The sequence below is a fragment of the Gadus morhua genome, chromosome 1 (genome assembly GCF_902167405.1).
Source record: "Gadus morhua chromosome 1, gadMor3.0, whole genome shotgun sequence".
In the NCBI taxonomy this organism is placed as follows: Eukaryota; Metazoa; Chordata; class Actinopteri; order Gadiformes; family Gadidae; genus Gadus; species Gadus morhua.
In genome coordinates this window covers 25938932-25962938 of record NC_044048.1, presented here as the reverse complement: position 1 = coordinate 25962938, position 24007 = coordinate 25938932, and the positions used below count along the sequence as shown (strand labels likewise).

General features: G+C 46.3%; 2 protein-coding genes across 5 annotated transcripts in view; both read left to right on the top strand.

Moving 5' to 3' along the window:
- Window positions 1-9051, top strand: part of acot7 (acyl-CoA thioesterase 7) — a 46188-nt gene extending 37137 nt beyond the window's left edge. For all 4 annotated transcript variants that reach the window (XM_030360159.1, XM_030360152.1, XM_030360146.1 and 1 more), the window contains 2 exons: window positions 338-522; window positions 8596-9051. In XM_030360159.1, coding sequence (XP_030216019.1) covers window positions 338-522; window positions 8596-8694 — 284 coding nt within the window. In that variant the 3' untranslated portion in view covers window positions 8695-9051. The remainder of the gene's footprint in view (window positions 1-337; window positions 523-8595) is intronic.
- Window positions 9052-16230: 7179 nt separating this feature from the next.
- gpr153 (G protein-coupled receptor 153) overlaps window positions 16231-24007 on the top strand; it is a 32123-nt gene continuing 24346 nt past the window's right edge. The window contains exon 1 of the mRNA XM_030358356.1: window positions 16231-16699. The gene's annotated coding sequence lies outside the window, so the exon portion shown is untranslated. The remainder of the gene's footprint in view (window positions 16700-24007) is intronic.

The window sequence follows — 24007 nt, the reverse complement described above, 5'->3', positions numbered from 1 at the left end:
TCCCTGTTGACCCCTCCTCCTCCTCCTGCTCCCTGTTGACCCCTCCTCCTCCTCCTCCTCCTCCTCCTCCTCCTCCTCCTCCTGCTCCTCCTCCTCCTCCTGGTCCCTGTTGAGCCCTCCTTCTCCTCCTCCTCCTCCTCCTCCTCCTCCTCCTCCTGCTCCTCTTCCTCTTGCTGGTCCCTGTTGACCCCTCCTCCTCCTCCTCCTCCTCCTCTTCCTGGTCCCTGTTGACCCCTCCTCCTCCTCCTCCTTCTCTTCCTCTTCCTGACCCCTGTTGACCCCTCCTCCTCCTCCTGGTCCCTGTTGATGCCTCACCCTCCTCCTCTCCCCCCCCCAGGCTCCCTGCTGAAGGTGCAGGGCCGCATGGCCTTCACCAGCCCCCGATCCATGGAGATCCAGGTGATCGTGGACGTGGAGCCCCTCATCGAGGCCGACAAGGCCACGTACCGGGCCGTCTCCGCCTTCTTCACCTTCATCTCCCTGGACAAGGACAACCGGCCCCTCCCCGTGCCCCTCCTCAAGGTAACGTCCCGTTGGTCTCCGTCGTCCCCGGTGACGTCCCCGGGGGGGGGGGGGGGGATTAATTATCTATATTATAATTAATCTTCCGTTCTAGATGTTGACCAGGCATTGTAACGATGCTCATTGAATACTAATGAAACGGCTGCATCATGTTTCGGAACAAAATCTTTATAGTGGCCATCACACAGTCGAGTCAGTCCTCTGCTGGGAGCCACTTAGGGGTCGCCAACCGCAGTTTGGAAACCACTGGTTAAGTGGGCTCTTATTTAGGGACGCACACACACACACACAGTTAAACACGCACACACACATTAAGCATCAAAACACGTCTTTCTGAGGATGTGCATCTCGGACATAAAATGTACATCAATGTATGTAAAGCGGCCATTTCAAACGCACCGCCCACGGTACACCCATTTACATATCACACATCACCTCTGTGTTCTCTATTGTCTGCTCCTGTCTCTCACCCCTCAACACCTGGCTGCCCCCCCACCTCACACAGGCCGCTGTTGTGCCTTGCCGTCCCCTGTTTTTTGGAGAGGAGAGAAGGCTGATATTTAATAATTCATCGCCGACGCTATTAGGAGAGTTCTAGTTAGAGAGCCAGCGGCACCTCTGATATACATATCAGAAACAGAGGACTGTGTGTGTGTGTGTGTGTGTGTGTGTGTGTGTGTGTGTGTGTGTGTGTGTGTGTGTGTGTGTGTGTGTGTGTGTGTGTGTGTGTGTGTGTGTGTGTGTGTGTGTGTGAAGGATTCACGTAAAGAACATGAACGGGGGTTTGGATAAGTATTCATGATTACCCATTTAAGGATTGGGTTAGGGTTAGGGGGGGTCCAATTAGAGAATATTTCTGCTTCTGATGCCTTGCAAAAAGGCGGGAACAAGGCAAAGGCAACGGTAGATACCACGGGCGTGTCAGTTTGCTGTTGTCGACACAACACTCTGCTCGTCGGCTGGTAATTGACAGATGGACGGTGGAGCTTTGGGAGTGGGTGGAGGCTCTGTAGCTAGGTGTAGCCTGCGGTCTCGCTCACGGCTCCAGTCCTTGGTTTCTGGTGGAGAGATGTTGCAGATCGGACTGTACCAATGTGATGTGAATTAGGGAAGCAGGTTCGCGAACCATGTTCAAAAGAAATGCGCCCTTATTTTTCTATCTTTGATTCTGCCCACTTCCCCATTAGCTATGACGGCTAACAGCTTGCGGTCGGAATAATCACACAATGTTGTTCAACAGACCAGGGTGGGGAATACGTATCCATAGCAACCGGTTCATGTTGAATAATTTGCAGATTTTTCTTTTTTTTCTTTTTTCTTTTTATTCTTTATTCATTTTTTTACTTAGAAATCGTGATCAATGTCTTAATTGATCCATTTACTTTGATATCAGAGCGCTGTAAAATCATAAATTATCTATCCACATCTAAAAGCCCAACATGTGGTGTTTCTGGTTTAGAATCCATTCAAGGCTTATGGACTATGATCAGGGTATGAAACTATGGGCGTTCATACATGAACTACTGAAATTCAGCTGTGTAAAAACACACTGTTCTCAGTGCTCTGTCTGCTCTCCATGGCCTTGCAAAGAGAATTTCAAATGAGACGAACAATCGCCTACCCTTCCTCACAATACTGATCTGGCACCAGCTCTCTTGTACACGGTATAAATAGCATGATCAAAAGGACACAGATGCTATTTTTAACCCACAATCTCTCTCTTTCGCTCTCTCCCTCTCTCTCTCTCCGTCCCTCTTTCTCTCTCTCTCTCTATCTCTCTCTCGCTCTCTCTCTCTCTCTCTCTCTCTTCATCCCTCTGTCACTTCCATCTCTATTCTCTTGAGGTTTCACTACCCCTTTCCATGTGAAAAAATCTGCCCAGTCTAATTTTAGGCGTCCCTATTTTAGACATGCATGGCCTGCACTTGCACGTGTGTTTTTTTGTGTGTGCGTTTAGGGGGGTTGGTTTACTGTAGTCAGCTATAAGCAATGGTTAAACAGTAAACAGGGGGAGGGGGGACGGAGAGATGCGTTTTTCCCTTGATAACGACAGCCAAGGAAATTCTCAGATGTCCACAATTACAAACATTGGTGTAAAAGTGAACTGTATCACACGAGCATTGGTTGCAGTTTCATTGGACTCTTTAATGCAAGCAGGGGGAATGTGTGGGACAAGCGATGCTAACTTTAGCTTCATGTTAGCCCTGCTCACGCTAGCCCTGCTCACGCTAGGCCTGCTCACACTAGCCATGCTCACGCTAGCCCAGTTCACACTAGCATGCTCATGCTAGCCCGGCTCACGCTAGCCATGCTAATTCTAGCCAGTCTCACGCTAGCCAGGCTCACGCTAGCCCAGCTCACGCTAGCCCTGCTCACGCTAGCCCTACTCACGCTAGCCATGCTAATTCTAGCCATGCTAACTTTAACCGGGCTCCCGCTAGCCCGGCTCACGCTAGCCATATCTATGCTATTTTTTGGTGTGTTTTGTCTCGTTGTTAGTCAGCCATTTGAGTGGTCATAATGCTTTTGTAATTGGTTAACAATGTCAGCCAACAGATTGTATTCTGCAACTGCTCTGCAATGTTTCAATTTTTTAATCAAAGACTCTCAGACTTTAATCCTCCCTCACTCTTTCTCTCTGTCTGCTCCTCCTACTTCACGTTGTTGCATCCAGTTTTCTTAATCTATTCCTCCTCTTCTTTCTTTATTTGTTTTGTTCCACTTCCCCCCCCTTCCTCCCACCTTCTCCATTTTATGTACTTGTATTCTCTCTCTCTCTCCCTCTCCCTCTCTCTCTCTCTCTCCCTCTCTCTCTCTCTCTCTCTCTCTCTCTCTCTCACTCTCTCTTTTTTGATGAAGGCTTTCATGCCTTCGACATGCTTGTCATGTTCCCCGGTACCAGCATGCACCACGACTCTCTGATGAATTCTGATCTATTCTGTTGGAGCTACTTCATCATGACTACTGGAGGCATGGCTTCTCCTCGTCTCTTGAAGGCATTGTGTTTTTCTGCACAGGGCGGGGGGGAGATGGACTGGGTGTGCATGTTTTGAGTGTGGCTGATGAAGAGGAGGGGCTGTTTTTAAAGCTGCGTTCTCTTTTGAGAGGGAATGTGTTCCGGTTCTTTGGTTTGCAGGTGACTTGAAGCAAAGTGCGGCTCGGACCATGAAAAGGTCAACCATTATCTTTCCGTTCCACACACATCGACAGACAAACACACACCTGGACAAAGGCGACAGACACAAGTACACACATGCACACATGAACTCAGACAAACAGACACCTGGACAAAGGCTACAGACACAAGTACACACATGCACACATGTACACAGACAAACACACACACACACACACACACACACACACACACACACACACACACACACACACACACACACACACACACACACACACACACACACACACACACACACACACACACACAGTCAAGTACAACAGACAGACAGACAGGCAGACGAAGGTGTCTCACCTCCCGCCGTTCCTGCAGATGGTTGCTGTGTATTTTTTTTCCGGGGGAGTCTGCCTACATCTTGGATCTCCAGTTGAGAGGCTTGTATTTGGCACCGGCTCCATGCCCACTCTAATAACAGCCCATGCCAGCACAGAGCCAGCCCTCTGCTGCCTGTCTCCACGCTCCCACCTCTCTGCTCGGGGATGGTGACCCTGAGCCAAGTCTCTCTCCTCTCTCCCCCCTCCTCTCCCCGCCCTCTCCTCTCCCCTCTCCGTCCCCTCCCCTGCCCCCTCCCCTCGGCCCTCGGCCCTCTCCCCTCTCTCTATCCCCTCGTCTCCCCTCCACATCTCAGGACCTGAGGACATGAAATTGAAACTGTGCACTGATGCTATCCTCCCCTGATGAGTCTTCCGCCGTCCATTTATCACTTTTTAAAAGACACTGTTTACGACATTTTGGAAATATACAGTATATCTGCAGTACCAACCATCCAATGCAAAGGCCTAGGCTATTCAGACTCACGTCTTGTATATCATAAAATAAACACAGCGAGAGGAATGTGACCTGCTTACAGAGCGAGAGAGCAGAGATCGAGAGGAGATCTACACCAGAGCAGTGTCTCTGCTGGTGTTTAACTTTACTATGTTATCTATATGACCTTGTAGAGTGTCTTATAAGGTAGTAATGTCCATTCATTCCGACGCCTTGTCTCTAGCGACTTAATGTTAAAAATATAATTTGCGTTTACTTTTTCTTTGTCATAAAAAAGTGATATTATATAACCCTAACCCTTTAATGAATTGGCAAAGCAAAGATAATTCAATTAGGAATAACTATTTACGCAATTTTAAGAATTGGGTAATAAAAACTACAAAGGCCACAATTCTTCAACACAAAAACCAATAAGAAGCGATGGAAAGGGAATGGCCCCGTCCACCCTGATCAGCCACACCCCCTCAGCGGTCTGCCCCCTCCCTCCACCACAGCCCGCCACACCCCCTCAGCGGTCTGCCCCCTCCCTCCACCACAGCCCGCCACACCCCCTCAGCGGTCTGCCCCCTCCCTCCACCACCGCCAGACCCCCTCAGCGGTCTGCCCCCTCCCTCCACCACAGCCCGCCACACCCCCTCAGCGGTCTGCCCCCTCCCTCCACCACCGCCAGACCCCCTCAGCGGTCTGCCCCCTCCCTCCACCACCGCCAGACCCCCTCAGCGGTCCACCACTGGCCGTTAGGCCCGTCTCATCCAGGCCAAGGTCGCCACGGAAACAATAAAGTAAACAGTAAAGGGGGGGGCGGGAGGGGGGGGGGAAAACCAAAACGAATGACACTGAGCACACACGCGCTCACCCACACGCACACACACACGCACATACACACACGCGCACGCACACACGACTACACCATCCGGTCTTTGGCTCATTGAGTAATGCAAATGAGTCCTGTGGACCCCACCACACAACAAATATGCATGTGCACGTTCGACCGCGTGAGAATGCAGTAAATGGTACTTGTGCACGTACTGAAAGGTGAAGAGGTCAGCACCACAGAGGGGGGCTTGGTCACCCGCTCCCCCCCACAAGGGTTGGCCCTGCTGGGGTATCCACTGGTTACCCGTAGACCATTGTGTACCAGAAGACCAAAGATCAAAATAAATAAATATAGAGAGAGAGAGAGAGAGAGACAGAGAGACAGAGAGACAGACGGACAGACGGACAGACAGACAGACAGACAGACAGGAACTTTTCCCTCAGGAAATTGCACTTCCAGCAGCAGCAGCAGTATATGAGGTAGAATGGGAAAACAAGAAACAAGAGAAAACAAGAACACATGCACATACCCCCAACACACACGTGCACATGTTCATTCAGGCCATTACAGAACCATCGCCTCACGCTGCGCCGGTCAGACTAGCATGTGGCTCAGCATTCAGATGTGCGCTGTGTTGTAATTGGCATGTCCATTAACCCCCCCCCCCCAACACACACACACACGCACGCACGTACGCACGCACGCACGCACGCGCACACACACGCACGCACGCGCACACACACACACACACACACACACATACCACTGCCTCTCCCCATTAGCATCCAGCAGCTAGCTGGCGAAGCTTTAAACTTGTAATTAAACACTGCTTCACATCCAATGTGTTTTTTTAAGCAGAAAGGGAGAGAGGTGGGGAGGGGGGCTGCACTGTGCCATGAAATTTGCACTAACTCACACACACACACGCACGCATGCATGCATGCATGCACACGCATGCACAAACACACATCTGCACAGACAGCAAAGCCAGCAAATACATGCACACACGAACACACACATAAATAAGCACACGCACTCACACACACACACACACACACACATACACACACACACACACACACACACACACACACACACACACACACACACATACACACACTCTAACCTGCCTGAAGCCTACAGAGACAGCCAGTGCACATCATGCTAGTTCCTACAAGGTTATATGATGATGTCATCTCTGGAAGTCGAGATCAGGCCAGGCCAGGATGATGTTTACTCCTTCACTCTCCCTTAGTGTCACTCCCTGTGTGTGTGTGTGTGTGTGTGTGTGTGTGTGTGTGTGTGTGTGTGTGTGTGTGTGTGTGTGTGTGTGTGTGTGTGTGTGTGTGTGTGTGTGTGTGTGTGTGTGTGTGTGTGTGTGTGTGTCTCTCTCTCTCTCTCTCTCTCTCTCTCTCTCTCTCTCTCTCTCTCTCTCTCTCTCTCTCTCTCTCTCTCTCTCTCTCTCTCTCTCTCTCTCTCTCTCTCTCTCTCCATATTAATTCCCTGCAAATGTACTTGGCCTTCACGTTGAGTGCACCCTGTTTTGGTGTAACCCTGAGATCCACTTATGGGCGACTGAAAGACTTGTGATTCAACATCCGGCGGCCATTCATTTATTTATCTTTTACACTTAAGCAGGATTTGCGGTACAAAGCAAGACAATGTAATCGCTTCTGCAAACGCCGGCTTGTTTTGGGGTTTTGAGATTTAGTAAGTGTACCTCTGAAGAACATAATTGTAATTAGCTGGGGCATGAAAATAATGAGATGGATCTATTGAAAGTTTGAACTTTTCTGCTTGAATTTCAGAATAGATATCGGGCGAGGATTAGATCAGCTCTACTGGAAGTTTCCGCCCACTATTCATGTAGTTTGGTGTCCAGGCACTGCTTCTCCATGTGTTATTGTGACAAGGACTTCCGGTCGGTCTAAGGCTGCCAATCCTCTTTGGAATGCGTATCACCTAAACCTAATCTCAAATCAACCATCTCCTGATGAGGGTCGAACCATCTTGCACCATCATGCACCACCATGCACTGCAGACCTGTGCTACATTCACTGGCCTATGTAAAAAGCCACAAAATCTCATAGATATATATATGTTAGGTATTGCATTTGACTACAATGGACCCCAGTGTGACCGCATTCTTTCTCCTCATGTCTTACAGCTTATTTCTGAAGGCACCAATCAGCTAAAGCAGATACGGTATATATTAATAAGGAAAACCGTGTGCCAAAAACTCACCGATCAAAAATGTTAGATTCGGGTTTCTGACTAGATTTCTTTACTGGATTGTTCAATCATGTTTTATTTATGAGGGGATATGAACAAACCGCATAAGAGCAGAAGTCAGACCCCTTTCTGGGACTCAGTTTTCTAGGCGTTAACACAGTAAAGTATTAAATTTGATATTGATCAGTTTCAGTTTTTCATGATATGGCCTTCAAATCAATAAGTGATCACTTAATTGAAATGAAAATTTTAAATACATGTAGCAATGTTCTATAAATAACACACACACAACACACGTGCGCACACACACACACAAAGACTAAGAAAGTCAGAGACTTGGATACAAGGTTGCTAGGCAACCTCTTAATTAAACTGTATGGGCCAGCAAGTGAATCCACCCACGTGTTGCAGTACCAACCAGAGAGAGAGCACGCGTGTGCATGCGCTGTGTGTGTGTGTGTGTGTGTGTGTGTGTGTGTGTGTGTGTGTGTGTGTGTGTGTGTGTGTGTGTGTGTGTGTGTGTGTGTGTGTGTGTGTGTGTGTGTGTGTGTGTGTGCATGTGTACGTGCGTGCCTGTGTGTGTGTGTGTGTGCATGCATTCATTTGTTTGCATGTGCGTGTGTGTGTGTGTGTTCCCGCCAGCCCCCTCTCCATCCACCTGTAATGCAGACATAACAGAAGCCCATCACTCCCCAGCTGCTGGCTGACATGATGGATGGGGGGTGAAGAGGCTGGGAGGTCTCCTCTCCCCCCCTCTGCCTGCTGGTCACTCCGCACACAGGGGAGGAGGGGAGGGGCTCGCCATGGCAACCCCTTGTTGATTAAAGCCCACCAACATATATCTGTAATGTAATGCACAACATGTCTCTTTGTGCGTGTGCGTGTGAGAGCGAGAGAGCGAGAGAGTGGGGTTGTGTGTGTGTGTGTGTGTGTGTGTGTGTGTGTGTGTGTGTGTGTGTGTGTGTGTGTGTGTGTGTGTGTGTGTGTGTGTGTGTGTGTGTGTGTGTGTGTGTGTGTGTTTGCGATTCCAATTCTTATGCCGTTCTCTGTGTTCCCTCAGGTGGAAGGAGAGGAGGAGCAGAGGAGGTTCGACGAGGGGAAGGAGCGCTACCTCCAGAACAAGGCCAGGAGAATCGCCGACAGCCAAGTCACGGCGTGACACTGTAGGCGGGGGCCCCCAGGGGCCAACGCACGCACATCTGAAGAAAGAAAAAAGCGATGCTTTTAAAGGTTTAAAGCTTTATTTAAATGATGTAGCTTGATGTAGCTTTTTCATCATTCCACTGCTTTTTATTGAAGGCCGCATACCAAAGTGTCTAGCAACATATATTTATGTAACGGGAATAAAAATAAATATATAATTTAATTTTGTAACTTTTAAAGTATGAAGACTGTGGATGATTCCGGTCAAGGGGATGGTCGGACTGGGAAATAAATGAGAAACAACAACTACTTCTAACGTTTATTTGTATGATGACGAAAGACATGTGAGGTATAAAAACAGCTTGAAATTCCAGTCTGTGGTTTCGTCTTTGTCGTCTTTCCTGGTATGATGATGAGGATGGTGATGATGATGATGGTGAAGATGGCGAGGATGATGTCATAGTCCTGAGCATGCCTCGGCACAAACCTGCACGCTGGTTCCCTCTCTGATTCTGCACCGTGTCTTTCACCGAGGGCTATATGGGGGCGGGTGGGGGGGTTACTGTGACTCAACTCATCTCCCTCTCTCTCTCTCTCTCCTGCTCCTCCCCCCACCACCTCCTCCTCTGTTCTCCCCCACTGGCTGTCACTCGCCCTCTGACACCATTGCCGTTTTTCTCTCTCTTTTCGTCGTCTTCTGAATACTAGGCATCCCCAGTCTTAATAATTGTACATGTATTCGTTATCTTGCATGAATGAACGTCAAATATATTCAATTACATTTTTTGCAGGTTGATTTTGTTAGCAATTCACTAGGATAATGCCCAGTGAGTGAACAAACACAAAAATACTTAAAATAAGGGGAGTTAGCATAAGTGCTGCTGGTTAGCGTAAGCATTGGCTAAGTCTTTTAGCTTCTCTTCATATTTTTTTGTTCATAGACAATGACTGAAACGGCTTTTAGAGCACATTTTATATTCCCTTCATTACAGCACATACTTCCCAGGAAAACAGAATTGGTGCAGACGAAAACAATAGGAGAATGTGATTCGATCACCAGTGATACGATTGGATCGTGTCAACCAGCCAGTTTCAGGCCTCATAATAATGGGAAGGGGAAACAGGGTATATTTGTAGCTACACGCCACCTAGGTGTCTGCCTGACTCCACCGCAGTGTCTGTTTTAACTAGGCTCCTTCAGGCAGGGTGGTGGTGGTTATGGAAAACGGTTTATTGTCAGGTTAAGACATGAGCTGGTGCTGCATGTTGCCATGTAGGAGGTCTCTCCCCGAGTGTTGGCTGATGGCTGGTGTAACCCGTGCAATGTGCTCAATGTGGAGCAGGAGAGCGGCCTTACCAAGCCCCAGAGTCCAATCAGTCTGTCTCAGTCTGATACCAGCCGTCCACTTCACACACTCACAGAATACTATCGGTTCAAAGTTAATCCCGCTCACCACAAAATCCGTGAATAATATGTGGGGATGAGCCAGTAGGGGTGACCAGTGAATATTCATGTACCGGTGTTTCTAAAGGGAAGAAGCCGTGGGAGAGAGGGTGGTTGTCTGGTCTGGAGACCCGTTGAGACGGGCTCCAGGTGTAACCAGAACACCGGGGTCATCGCTGAAAGCCGATAGCGACTTAGCCGTTTTGACAGTTCGCGGCGGGCTCCTTCCACTGGCGGCCGTCTGAGGCCTGGCAACGGACACCTGAGAATATTTCCCCGTCCCTTTGTTATCCCAGCGCTTCGCTGTACTCCTAAAGTACACTCTCTGTCTCTGTCCTCCGTTTGTACTCTTTGGGTGTTTGTGGATCGATCAGCCATATTTACACAGTTTTCATTGTTCAGAGACGTGCAGTGATTTGGAGAGAGCTGGTTGGTAGGGTTTGGCTCGATACTACCTACAGGCAGGGTAGTTTGTGTCCCTATCTAGTGGGGATGAAACCCTACTGTCTCTCTTTTTTATTTATTCATGCTTTATCCAGACGTGGATGCATAAAATATCATGTATAATGTATAGGATATTATGTAAATCTTACTGGCTCGGTAAATGGTTGAATCCTAGAAGGTAGACTTTGGACTTCCACCACAATGTCTCTAGTCTATCTCGAATAAATCAGCATCTTTCAATGACTTGACCTGTAATACTCATCACTGTTCATCCTTAAGGTTACTGTTCTGCTGTGTGTGTGTGTGTGTGTGTGTGTGTGTGTGTGTGTGTGTGTGTGTGTGTGTGTGTGTGTGTGTGTGTGTGTGTGTGTGTGTGTGTGTGTGTGTGTGTGTGTGTGTGTGTGTGTGTGTGCATGAGAAGGAGGATGGGGGTTCTATTTTTATCCACAGCGAAGTTCAGGCATCTGCTGGATGGAGGAGAGGAGGAGAGGAGAAGAGGAGATTGCTGATGGCTGAGGAGGAAGAAAGATTGCAACATGAGGAGATAGGATCCTTCTCTGATACAGCTTATTATAGAAAGGACCCTCTCATTCTCTCTCTCTCTCTCTGTCTTTCTGTCTCTCTCTCTGTCTATATCTCTCTGTCTCTCAGCCTCTCTCTCTCTTTGTCTCTCAGCCTCTCTGTCTATGTCTCTGTCTCTGTCTCTCCCTCTTCCTGGTCACAGCGATGCTTCTCTGCGATGTCTCTGGTCGCGTTTTTGCAGCTCACAGAGAAGGAAATGCAAATCCAGTAACCATGGTTACTCATGTAGAATGAAATACTTTTTTTACGAGTGGAACAGAGATGACATCATGGAAAGGAAGTGTATTTTTGTTTCTTACTGTCAAGATAGAAATGTGATTTCCCCTTTGTCAGACCTCCCACTGGTATTGAACCCTAACTCATAATGTTACAGTCTACTTGATGGATGGACCAGACAGTGCACTACGATACCACAGAAGTTCATCACAGCAGGACCTATGCAGGATCGTCTGGGGCTTAAAGCTGTTGGACTCTGACTTAATCAGTTCTATGCAACGGCACCGGAGTAAAACATGACAAAGAAGGAACTGATAACAGTGCTGGAGTCCGTGATTCACAAATACACCCCTAAACAATGTTCTTCTAAAACAATGTCATCTTCTACATTTACATTTACGTTCAGGGCATTTAGCAGATGTTTTTATCCAAAGCAACTTACAAGTACATTTGTCAGAAGAAAGAAAAACAAGTTCTCTGTCGGATACGGTAGGGATGCTCATAGAAACAAGGGCTAAGCATTTACAATCGCTAGATTAACCCATTCCCCTTACACATACAACAAAGATAGCTAAGATGCTACACATTGCCAAGTACTATTTTTAAGCGCCAGATCTTCTGATGTAGAAGTCAAGGTAGAAAACACTCAAAACCCTTACACACACACATCATCACCATCCCTCCACACATCCAGTGTCGCTCTCCTCACCGCTGGTGCCCAGCAGGGCTGAAAGGACCAGGATGGTTTAGGAGATGAATGATGGTGTCATCGCATGGTGGGGGGTGAAGTTATTATCGGGGTGTGCAGGAGGGCTAACGGAGAGGCCAGACAGGCGGGGCCGGGCGGACACGCCTGGTGTCGCCCCGGCCTCACTGCAACCCACCCCCTCATCCATCATGTCTCTTATTCATTTTTTATTTTTGACAGGAGGAGCTCGGTTGTCATGCAAGGGGGAAATGATGCTGAGTGTGTGTGTGTGTGTGTGGGGTGTGTGTGTGTGTGTGTGTGTGTGTGGGGTGTGTGTGTGTGTGTGTGTGTGTGTGTGTGTGTGTGTGTGTGTGTGTGTGTGTGTGCGTGCGTGTGTGTGTGTGTGTGTGTGTGTGTGTGTGGGGGGGGGGGGTGTGTGTGTGTGTTTGTGTGTGGGGTGTGTGTGTGTGTGTGTGTGTGTGTGTGTGTGTGTGTGTGTGTGTGTGTGTGTGTGTGTGTGTGAATGATACTTGATACCATATCTATGTGAACCAAAAATATTTTTGTTTCGATAATTTATGAATGTCCAAAAATGGAAATGTTGATCTTGTACGTGTTTAACATTGGCAGCAAAGTGTGACTCTTCTTGTCATGCAGTGTTTACGTTCGGTTAATGGAGGACATTGAATTACGTACATCACACTCGTCTTCAATACCACCGTTTTACTGACATTCACTTTAGTCAATTTCATCCCAGAACAATCAAGGCTTACAATCCAACATTAAACCACTAAAGAGATGGGTAGCTAGGATATAGGATGCCGAGGGAATCTCTTGAAGGGCGAGGAGTCTCCCTGTCTGAACCCCTTAACACAGCTTCATGACGCTTGGTCCAAATCAAACCATGAACCATCGTTATTGCTATACCGTATAAAAAAACCTCACGATGCACCGCCAAAAAAAACGAATCAAACCGAAATACGGCCCAACCCGTGGGCCTTAAAACACCTCTGAACATCTCATCCCAGTGTCAAAAGTTAAGGGAAATGAAAGAGCCAGACAGACAGAGAATGAAACAGAGATGGAGTGAGAAGACATTTTTACAGTGCCGAGCAGGCACGGTCGCTGCTTGGCAGATGTAACAATTTCATTGTTTTGCCTGTGTAAAACCAAGGGGGTACATTCCCTCTTCGTCAAGGAGCCAGCTTTCATGGTTCATTGGAGAAGGCGGGACAACGCACAGAGACCCCTTTAGAATAATTTGCATACTTACATTTTTATTGAAGCCACTCGAATGCAAGAATGAGTAGACTATATCTGAGTGTAGGCTAAAAACGTGATTAACTATTTACATGTGCAAAAATGCCAACATATTCTTTATATTTTATTGACCACTTGTTTTTTATCCCGACAAAAGGCTGCCCCTGGTACTAATCGCATTTACATGAAAATGGACCCGCCAATATGTGGAGGGTTCGAGAGGGGACATCTGGGTGCAGAATCAAGACGGTGTATTACCTCGGTCAGTGTAAACTCGTGGACCATGCCGGGAAAAAGTCGACTAAGACGGCAGGCATATGTGGCAGTGAAAAAACGCTCAGAGAAACAGAGAGAGAGAGAGAGAGAGAGAGAGAGAGACAGATAAACAGAGAGCGAGAGAGAGAGAGTTAAACTTTTTTTGAGTTCAACCCTGCGAGCTAGGAGGTAGGCCAAGTGTTACCTGTAGGTAACAGGTCAGCCTCTGTGTTCAGCCTGGACCCCCACTGCCCTCGTCCAGAGGAGGTCAGAGAGCTGGAACAGTCCGCTTAGTACACTTCAGTACCCAGGGTGCACTGGGACACAGGTTAGAAGCTAGTATTTTGTGAGTGTGTATATGACTGGTGGTATGTGTTTAATCCTGTGTTTCTTTTACACCTGGGCAGCTGATGATGTCAGTTATACAGGTGCAAGCCTTTTGTAGTATTTTTAATTTGTAGGAGAATCTGAGCATGTGTGTGCACATGCATATGCAGTATGTGTATATGTTTGTGTCTGAATACGTGTGCTGATGTATGTGTGTGTGTGTGTACGGTTGCGTGATTCTTTCGACTTCGGCAGCTGACGAGGACAAGCACTTAGGTGCAAGACAGCATATATGAAGTGGTGAGGCAGCGTCAGCATGGCCGGGCCAGGTGTTGGTGTGAGTCGGCAGGGGCTGGCTCCTGAGTGCATGGGTGGTGCAGACATCCAGAGAGGGGCCATCCCTGAGCCGCTGGTGCTGGTGAAGCCAGTGGGCGGGTTTGCCTTCTGTTTCCCTTTACTCCCAGGTCAGCTGAGAGAGAGAGAGAGAGAGAGAGAGAGAGAGAGAGAGAGAGAGAGAGAGAGAGAGAGAGAGAGAGAGAGGGGGGGGGGGGAAGAGAGGGGGGGGGGGGGGGAGAGAGAGAGAGAGAGAGGGGGGGGGGGGAGAGGGGGAGAGAGAGAGAGAGAGAGAGAGAGAGAGAGAGAGAGAGAGAGAGAGAGAGAGAGAGAGAGAGAGGGGGGGGGAGGTGAAAGACAGGGATGGAGAGGAAGGAAAGAGGGATGGAGAGGGGAGACAGAGAGGGATGGAGAGGGAAAGAGAGAGAGAGAGAGAGAGAGAGAGAGAGAGAGAGAGAGAGAGAGAGAGAGAGAGAGAGAGAGAGAGAGAGAGAGAGAGAGAGAGAGAGAGGAAGGAAAGAGGGATGGAGAGAGAGAGAGAGAGAGAGAGAGAGAGAGAGAGAGAGAGAGAGAGAGAGAGAGAGAGAGAGAGAGAGAGAGAGAGAGAGAGAGAGAGAGAGAGAGAGAGAGAGAGAGAGAGAGAGAGAGAGAGGAAGGAAAGAGGGATGGAGAGAGAGAGAGAGAGAGAGAGAGAGAGAGAGAGAGAGAGAGAGAGAGAGAGAGAGAGAGAGAGAGAGAGAGAGAGAGAGAGAGAGAGAGAGAGAGAGGAAGGAAAGAGGGATGGAGAGAGAGAGAGAGAGAGAGAGAGAGAGAGAGAGAGAGAGAGAGAGAGAGAGAGAGAGAGAGAGAGAGAGAGAGAGAGAGAGAGAGAGAGAGAGAGAGAGAGAGAGAGAGAGATGGTTGTTGGGCTGTGTGACTCTGCCAGCCCCCAACATGTCTGTCCTTGATGTGGATGATTCATGAGATGCACCTAGGAATAAATGAACAGTCATCTCCGCATGGTACACATTGTTCATGTTAATTACAGTAAGCATTGACGAAAAACAGCCTGGATGCCTTAATTGATCACCTGGAGAAACATTATCGCATTTTCGCTGATGCAGATTTGAAGAGGTTGGGTGCGTCCGATAGATTACAATGGGATGGTGTTTTGTGTGTGTGTGTCTGTTTGTGTGTGTGGATGCATGTGCGCATGTGTGTGTGTGTGTGTGTGTGTGTGTGTGTGTGTGCCTTCATGTGTGTGTTTGCCTGCATGCAGGTTTTTTCCTCTCGCCAAGGCCGCTGTTTAGCGTCTACGGTCTACCCGTTGAGTTAATTTTTACCGGCTTAATCCTTGCTGCCTAATAAGAGGTTAAAGTAAGACATCGATCAAATAGTCATGAGAACCTGGCTAAACCGCATCTCCCTAATGAGCAGCTATATTTAAAACACAACCCCCAACCTCTTTTTATCTCTCTCTCCCTCGCTCTCGCTCACACACACAGACGGCCACGCGCGAACACACACACACACACGCTCTCTCTGGGCTTATTCTGGGCTTATTAGTTGTCTTACTCCGTACAACGTTAGGCCCAAGGGAAGATAGCCCTTCTTCTAGAGTCACTGAGGGGGGAAGACTTAACACGTAACCTGTCGAATAATGTCAATGAAAGGCAGGCCCCGCGCGCGAACCACAGCGAGAATCAAAGGGACATGTGCAATTCATAATAAGAGAGAAAGAATAATTGATTTGATCAAAACAAAAAAATGTTTTGTTGAAAACTCTCAAATAGTTGTTCGATTTGAGCGAATAGCATCTGGGTGCGAGATCAGCACGACGTGGGATTTTAACATATTGTTAGTTCACCCCGACACTGTTGTTTTCCCCCCATATGGTGAGTTCACACCGTGCAGTTTTGCATAATTTAGAGAAAATATTTCGCTTCCTCTTCCGTAGAATTTTGTGCATTTCTCTAAGATGCTGCCGTCTGCTCCTACTGCCACGCGTAGTGTGGGCCGTGTGAACGACGTCGTACTCGCGGCGCGCGAGCCTGGAAACAGAGGGTGCGTGCACGCGCGACAGCCGTGCCTCCTCCAATCCTAGCGCCTGACAGGAAGACATTGCTATGAACTAACATTCATCCATGTCGTTTGTGGAAGCGTGGCGTCGTGGATGGTCGGTACTGCGAGGTGGATAAGAACGTGTTAATTTTTTTTTGCACAACAAGTCCATAACGTGTTTTCATCTTCTTCTTTTGTTACCACCGAGACAAAGACAAAAGGTACATTGGGAGTACAGTTGTGGCGAAATAGTGTTACTTAATACTTTGAGGTGGATCATCGTCCTGCTCACTCCGTTAAGTTGCTCCTGGAACCCCGTGCGGTTCGGGCTTGCGAGGACTTTTCTTTGCGGACTACAGCCAGATGTGACTCACCGTAAGACATCATCAGGGGGAAAAGGAGAGATTAGGACCCTATCCGTCTCCTGGAGAGGTAACGTTAGGACACGTTCGTTGGATGAGGTTGTGGGGGGGCATGATGGTGATATCTGAGACATGGTAGTCATCTCTCCCCCCCCCCCGCGCACACACACACACACACACACACACACACACACACACACACACACACACACACACACACACACACACACACACACACACACACACACACACACACACACACACACACACACACACACACACACACACACACACACACCCATACAGGTGGCAAGCACCAGGCGCATCTTGATGAACACTTGTTTTGTGTAAAGCGCTATTTCAAAAGACGATGGTTCCGTCTTCTTTTGAAATGCAAACGTACAATCGGGCAAAACATCGGCTTTTTATAAGCCGATTCACATGTTGCTGAAGTAGACGAAATCGTAGAATGAGGGAAACGATGGCAGAAATCTGCGTGATTAAAAGAGTAAGGGAAAGCTCGTTCGACGCTGAAAGAGCGTAGGCTATAACTGTGTTTCTGCAGCATGAATAATGCCGGGGAGAGAGCCTCCCTCCAGCTGTTTATCAGCCATCACCGCTGTATCACTCGTGATGAAGTAGGCTAGTCATAAACATCGTGAGGCACGGAGCAAAAAATAGTAAATAACAGCTTCTTTAAGCCAAGCTACGATTTTGTCCTTCTTTCAAGATCTTGAGTAGATTTCCACCGAAAAGAAAACGTAAAATACCACCATGATGTACCCAGCATGGGGATTTCATTATGTGCAAAGTTGTTTCAGTTTGGAATAATCTGATAAATCCTTGTACGTTTTGGCATCAATATAGTGCTTGAATAGGTGATAACAGGTTAGTGAGTGTCCTTTTTATTTTCTCTGTTTAGTCACCTGTTCAGCAGGTCTTTTACCCAATGATCTGACTTGCGTGGGTCTAACATCTTTTAATTACCTTCTTTGTGCTTGGACACCAAGCCATTACAACATCACAATTGTTCTGAAAGGTCGTTTTGTTTTGTTGCACTTTAACTTATCTAGTCAACTAATGGTGCGTTCAAACGACTGCACAATGGAAATTTCTCTCAGATGTCAGGATCCAAAGCAGCTTAATGACTTGCGGTCTCACAAGGTATCTGGGAGAAATGGGACCATTTCTATTTTGGTCTAAATAACGCCATAATAGGCTACAGATAGCGGCTATTTGTTCAGAAAGTTGTTCAGGCTACATAATTATCTAAGAAAACCAAAATGAGTATCAGACGCGGTAAGTATCAAAGGATCAATAGTTTGGCCTAAAAGCTTTGTAAAAGGAATTGAACAAGTTCCTGTCAAGCTTCAACACGTATGCTATGGCTAATTGGAAATTGATTGAGTGAATTTCATGCTGCCACCAAAGGGGTCGCTAACTAGTCCAGTTAATCAATGCATCTTTAAAGGAGACATATTGTGGTGTTTTCCCGACAAGTAAACATAGTATTTGAGTTCCAGAAAACATGTTTTTTATGTTTTTTGCTGGAAATAGCATCTAGGAAAAAGAATCTTGCCTATCGCTATAATTCCCCTCTGTTTCAGTCCCTTCAAAATGCGCTGTTTCTGGTGTCTGTAGCTTTAATGCAAATGAGCTGCTGTCCATTGACCAATGAGCTGTCAACAGCATGGAGGAGAAGGGATTGTTGCCGTTTGCGGACTCCTCGAGATCTATACCTATATCATATATTTGACAGTATATAATTGAATGTTTAATTAGATATTATTAAAAGATAACTTGACAATATTATTAGATAACTACACAAGTGGTAATGAATTGTATCATATTGTAAACTAATATATATAATATATAATTATTTTTTGATGATTATTATATCATTAATAAGGAAGCTAATACTAATTATAGATAAATAAATTAGGGAGAAGGGGTGAGATTAAATACGTTTTCTTCTTCTCACCCCTTTTCGAACAGGTAAAGCAAATTTAAGACAGTTTATTTTCTTTTGTGGTTTTCATTGTGTGTAAATATTACTTTATTGTACCTTTCCAATTGTCCATTAAAGTATTTTGTCCATCGTATATGTAATCAATCTTTAGTTTTCATCCGTTCCCGTGTGTTTATATCCTAAAATTGTAGTTGGACACTGATCTCCAGCTCTGTACCATTTGGAGGACCCCAGTGTTTCCATATGCCGCCTTGGCCCCAGCCCATAGGAATAATAACTGCGTAACTTGGAATATTCTGCTCAGCTGATTGCTCTTCTGAACGTTGCCTCTGAGCAGATCTTGGCTGACCCAAAACAAACGCCACGTCACCCAAAGATAACCTCCACTTATACTACATTGGTATTATCCTGCACAATGTTATCTCTGTATTAGCAATGCAAACCTTTTCGGATGAAAAGTCCAGGGCATACGCTAGTGTGAAGTAAATATGAAATGTGAATCGGAAACTTTATAAATCGACCATTTGTAAGTGGCATGGGCATCCAATTTTTGTTGACTTGCATTTGACAGGCCTTAATTAAGTGTGTTTTCTTATGCGTGATGTGGTAGAGATGGTAAAGGGTTACCTGTCTCAAAAATATGTAGTTCTGTAGATAATTTACTTCAGGGTCATGGTAAATTTCTGTTGATACCACAACCTTGTGTTTACAACCCCTTATTTACATGATCACTTTAATACTCTCTTTATGGCTGCTTATAAAATAACTCCTCATGGTTTCCCCATCGTTCCATTTGCACCAGTATTTGGTGTCCTGTTGCGGGTCACAAATAGACCTAACTATTAACTGGAAAGGGCTGTACTGGGCCTGAACAATACAATTATTTATATATATATGTATATAGAAAGCTGTTGTGTGTAATGCTGATCTGGAAACACTGCATTCAGCCTTACCCACTGTGGGGGAACATGTCAAAAGAACAGAAAGTAACTTGTTACAGTAATTGTCACACACTTTCCTTTCCAACAACTAAGTATTTATCTAAAGAAGGCTAATGACCACCACATTACAAATTTCATGACGCTTTCTTTGTTACTCTATTGACCTAATTGTGCCTTATGTACATGTTCTCGTGAAATAGAAACGACACTAGCCAAGGTCAAATCAAAATGTAATTGCTTTCATGTTGGATAGGTTACCTATTATCCTTCTTCTTGTAAAATCTACAATTATAGACACAGTGTTGCTTGAAAACAATGTTTCCAACAAGGCATACTCAGATATTTGTATTCCAATCACCCCTTGGCTGATCAATTACTGATTATTCATCACTTTTAATGTGAGCTCTTATTCAAATGTGTGCCTGTGAATCCCGTAGGCGGGTACAATAATCTGGGAACAGGATCTTAGAGCCACATTTTTGAGTCAACTAATGGTGCGTTCAAACGACTGCACAATGGAAATTTCTCTCAGATGTCAGGATCCAAAGCAGCTTAAATGACTTGCGGTCTCACAAGGTATCTGGGAGAAATGTCTTACAGCAGCACGGTTCCTAGGCCGTTTGTCAGGCACAGGCCTCTTTCCTTGGGAGTCCGTCATTGACTTAGGGATAATGAGCTCTGCTGCCGGAGATCGCTATGATTGATATGCCTGTGGGCTCCAGGGGCCCGGCCCATCCCTCGTGGGCAGGAGAAGTACAGGAGAAGTACCTTCAAAAGACGGGAGGAATCACTGGACCGGCATGAGGCAGTTTGCCTGCAAATAGGTTTGGCGGCTGGGCCGTTCCATCAGCGTGCTTCAGAGAGAGCTAGCTTTCCCACGTGGATCGCTTACTTTTTCCCAGCAGAAAGACTGTCTTCATTAAGGTCAGAGACCTGAATGTGTGCGCCACTAGGTAATGGGTATTAGCAATAATGCAGCAGGAATCGTCATTCAGAGCTCTGCATATAGCTAGTAAAATGATGCGAAGACCACATGTATTCCAAAGAGAACACAAAATACAGGCCATGATCAAGTTTGTGCTTTTCGATGCATGGGCCGATCGGGGTCGAAATGTAGAAGTGATCCAAAGCGAATGACCTTGTTGCTGTAAGATGTCTGGTTAGATTAGATTTGGAGAATGTTTGCAAGACAGCATTCCCATGGGCCCTGTGTGCCTCACAGCTGTCCCCCAGCCCCAGCCTTAAAGTGATTTCAGATAAATGAGAATCTGTGTCTATTATGCAGCGTTTCACAGCCCGCACCTAAAAAATTAAATATACCTAGACCGACACACAAGGTGGATTGATAAACTCTTGGAACATGTTTTTGTTTATTACTACCTGTACGGCTGTTAATCTGTATAATCCGTCTGTCTTCAGAGAGTGGAATTCCTCTCAAAGGAAGGAAATGGCTTGCAAGAAGCCCAAAAAATGCTTAGATGATTGTGTTTGTTAGAATGGGCCTTTTTGAATGGTAAACGGAGCATTGGCGAGGCGTACACACTGCTCCTTTGGTGCCTTCGTAATCACCATTGCTCCAGCAAGGGGCTTTGTGTGCTATTTCTAGACGCAGAACTCTAATCACAGGGGGTCGGGAGCTGTCTCCTGAGAAACCTCCAGTGTTTTCTGACAATATGATTCCCTGCAGGGGGCCGCGGCCTGTTGTTGTTTCCGTCACCATTGTCTGGTGGTGTACAAGCCGGGGGCTGGAGGGGGACAGTTCTGTTTTCCATTGGACAGAACCAGTCCTTCGAGGATAGCCAGAGGAGCAGCTTGCGGGCTTCACACTCCATCATGACGGGTCTGAAGCTTTGGGGTGGCTGCCTCTTGTTCTGAACCGTCATGGTGGAGCCCGTCAGGGCTGTCCTCCGCCACCTCCGCCAACCTGCGGCGCTTCTCTCCACATCAACCGAGGGATATGTAGGTCAGCAGCACGTCGCTCTGCTCGCTCATCACCGCTCATAACACTGGTGGTGGTGGTGGGGGTGGTGGTGGTGTTGGTGGCATCAGGGCTGAGAGGAATGTGTTCCTCTTTCGAACACAGTTTGGTCCAACGTTGTTTGTAGATGTGGTCATCCTGTGTTTGGAGAATACATACGTTAACAGTCACGAGTGCAAGCTACCAGACCTTCAGCAAATTAGGTTTGAGGTTTGAAAGGGATATAGCCTTATGTTTCCAGATACTTCAATGTATTGAAACACAGATGGCTTAGAATATTAGATGGGATAGATTTCCATAATAATACAATTTCCCATATTGCCCAGTCTTGCTTTGCTGCATGCATGTGTCCGTGAAACAAATAGTAGTTAGTACAGTCTTTATACCTTCAATGACTATACACTTAAATGGTGACATTTGGTTCGTTCAGGTTATCGTTTTGCTAACGAGGTGCCAACGAGTTGATCGATGTCTTTCATATAGAAGCTGTGATTTGAGACTAGATATCGTCGTTAATTTTGGATGTCATAATATGTGATGACATGAGACTAGTTATCGTCTTCGATTTTGATATCATACTATCGCGATATGACATGCGCTGCATTACAGAAAACGTAACTTTCTGAACTAACCGGCCTATTCTTGCTGTTCGATTATATGCCTTTACCAATTTGGTCATTATACCAAGATTACTGTTGATTATTTATCAAAGACCGCATTGTGTTAATAATTGGTGAAGGCACAAATAGTCATCCATAAAGATTGTCACAATATCAACATGGAGGCTTTTGGTCAACATATATTTGATTTAGTCCATATTGCCAAGGCCAGAGCTGCAGCTATATTTTAGTGTTTAATTTTTACCTTTTGATATTTCATAGGCAAGGTCTATATTTATAGACGTTTTCTCTATTGTTCCACTTGAAACTGTAAGGTTCATTTGCACTTAAGTTCTTCAAGAAATTAGGAAACATGCTTTACAATGTGGACTATTTATTTATCATATCGCCAGAAATCATGCTATATCACGATTTATTTAGTCAACGAGATCGCCATAGAAGTTTTCAGCCGAATCATAGCTTTGAACTGGGAACGGACTGGAAATACTGGGAACACATCAGTCCTCCACAGGGAAAGGACTGGTCTGCTTGTACTCCGACGTACCCAAGCCTTCTAACAAGAGGGCCAAACCCCCCCGTAGGTAAACCTACACGCTACTCTGCTTCCGCTGTACAATTATGTCCACCCAGTGTCTCTTCAATTTTAATTGGACTGGGTTTACCTTGATTAAAACCAGGAAAGTCCCGTTGAGATTACAATATCATCCATGTTCTCCTGGCCAAGATCGTCAGATCATAACATAAAGGTTCCAGACACACACCAGATTTAACATATTGCAGGATTAAATGTTATAGTTTGAATAGTTAAAAATGTATGGGCTGATATCCACTCGAATGCGCTTCCACAAGAAGAGACGAACGAATGTCAAAGAACATTGGAGCTCTTAGCAGACGTGTGCATGGGATTGACAGATTGATGCGTTGGGGCATTTTCATATTGAAATTTCTCTCAGTCAGAGGTTGGCCAGCTGGGGATCTCTGAATGTCACAAAGTCAGTCCTAAAATATGCAGAGCTGTAAAATATGCAGCACCAGACGTGCTAAGAATAGCTTGAAGGGAAGCACCGATATCCACATTTCTAAGCATAAACTTAAAAAGGATCATAGTTCCTTTGTCGTTGCCTATAACTGTACATGGTATAATAATAATTAGCATGTTTTTATGACTACCGTTCAGAAAGGTGGGTTTCTGGGGTTGCCCAGAAGGATTTGGGAGGCATTTTCCATTTACTTTTTGCTTGTAGATTACATAACCTTCCCCATTGCTTAACATTACATTATTTTAGTTTACATCAGCATTATATAATGGAGTCATTAAATCACCATACTGTTCAACCCCTTGGCACGATGCTTTGAGCAGCACCTTGAAGGGGAAGAGGAGGGTATCGTAGTATTCAAATCAGTATACGACCAGCAAGGCATTTGGAGAAGAGGACACTCTTAAAATCGGATAACGGTTCAGTTTAATCACCACTTCGTGGCTCTGCTATTAAGTGAAGTGTTGTGTCGAAATGCACAAGGTTGTTAAAAAACAATCAAACCAAGGAAGAGGAGAGAAAGAAACCCTGATTGTAACTGATATTGCTTCTTTATCTTCGACTATCTTCGTCTCGCTCCGGGCCCATGTGGTATTTAGCCTGGGTATGTCTGCCTGGGTACGAGCTCCCCTCGTCTTCCTCCCACTGGAGTCAAGGTCGCTGCTGGCTGTGAGTGAACTGGCTGGGTGTCCCTTCTCTCACAGTGTGCCCCTGGGCGTCTGCCAGTCTGGAACAATGGTTCTTCTCTTGTCACTCGTGAACGTATTAAGAGAGACGGAGTGGGAAAGGATGAAGTGAGCGTGCTGCTTCCACTGGTGTACCGGACCAGGGAG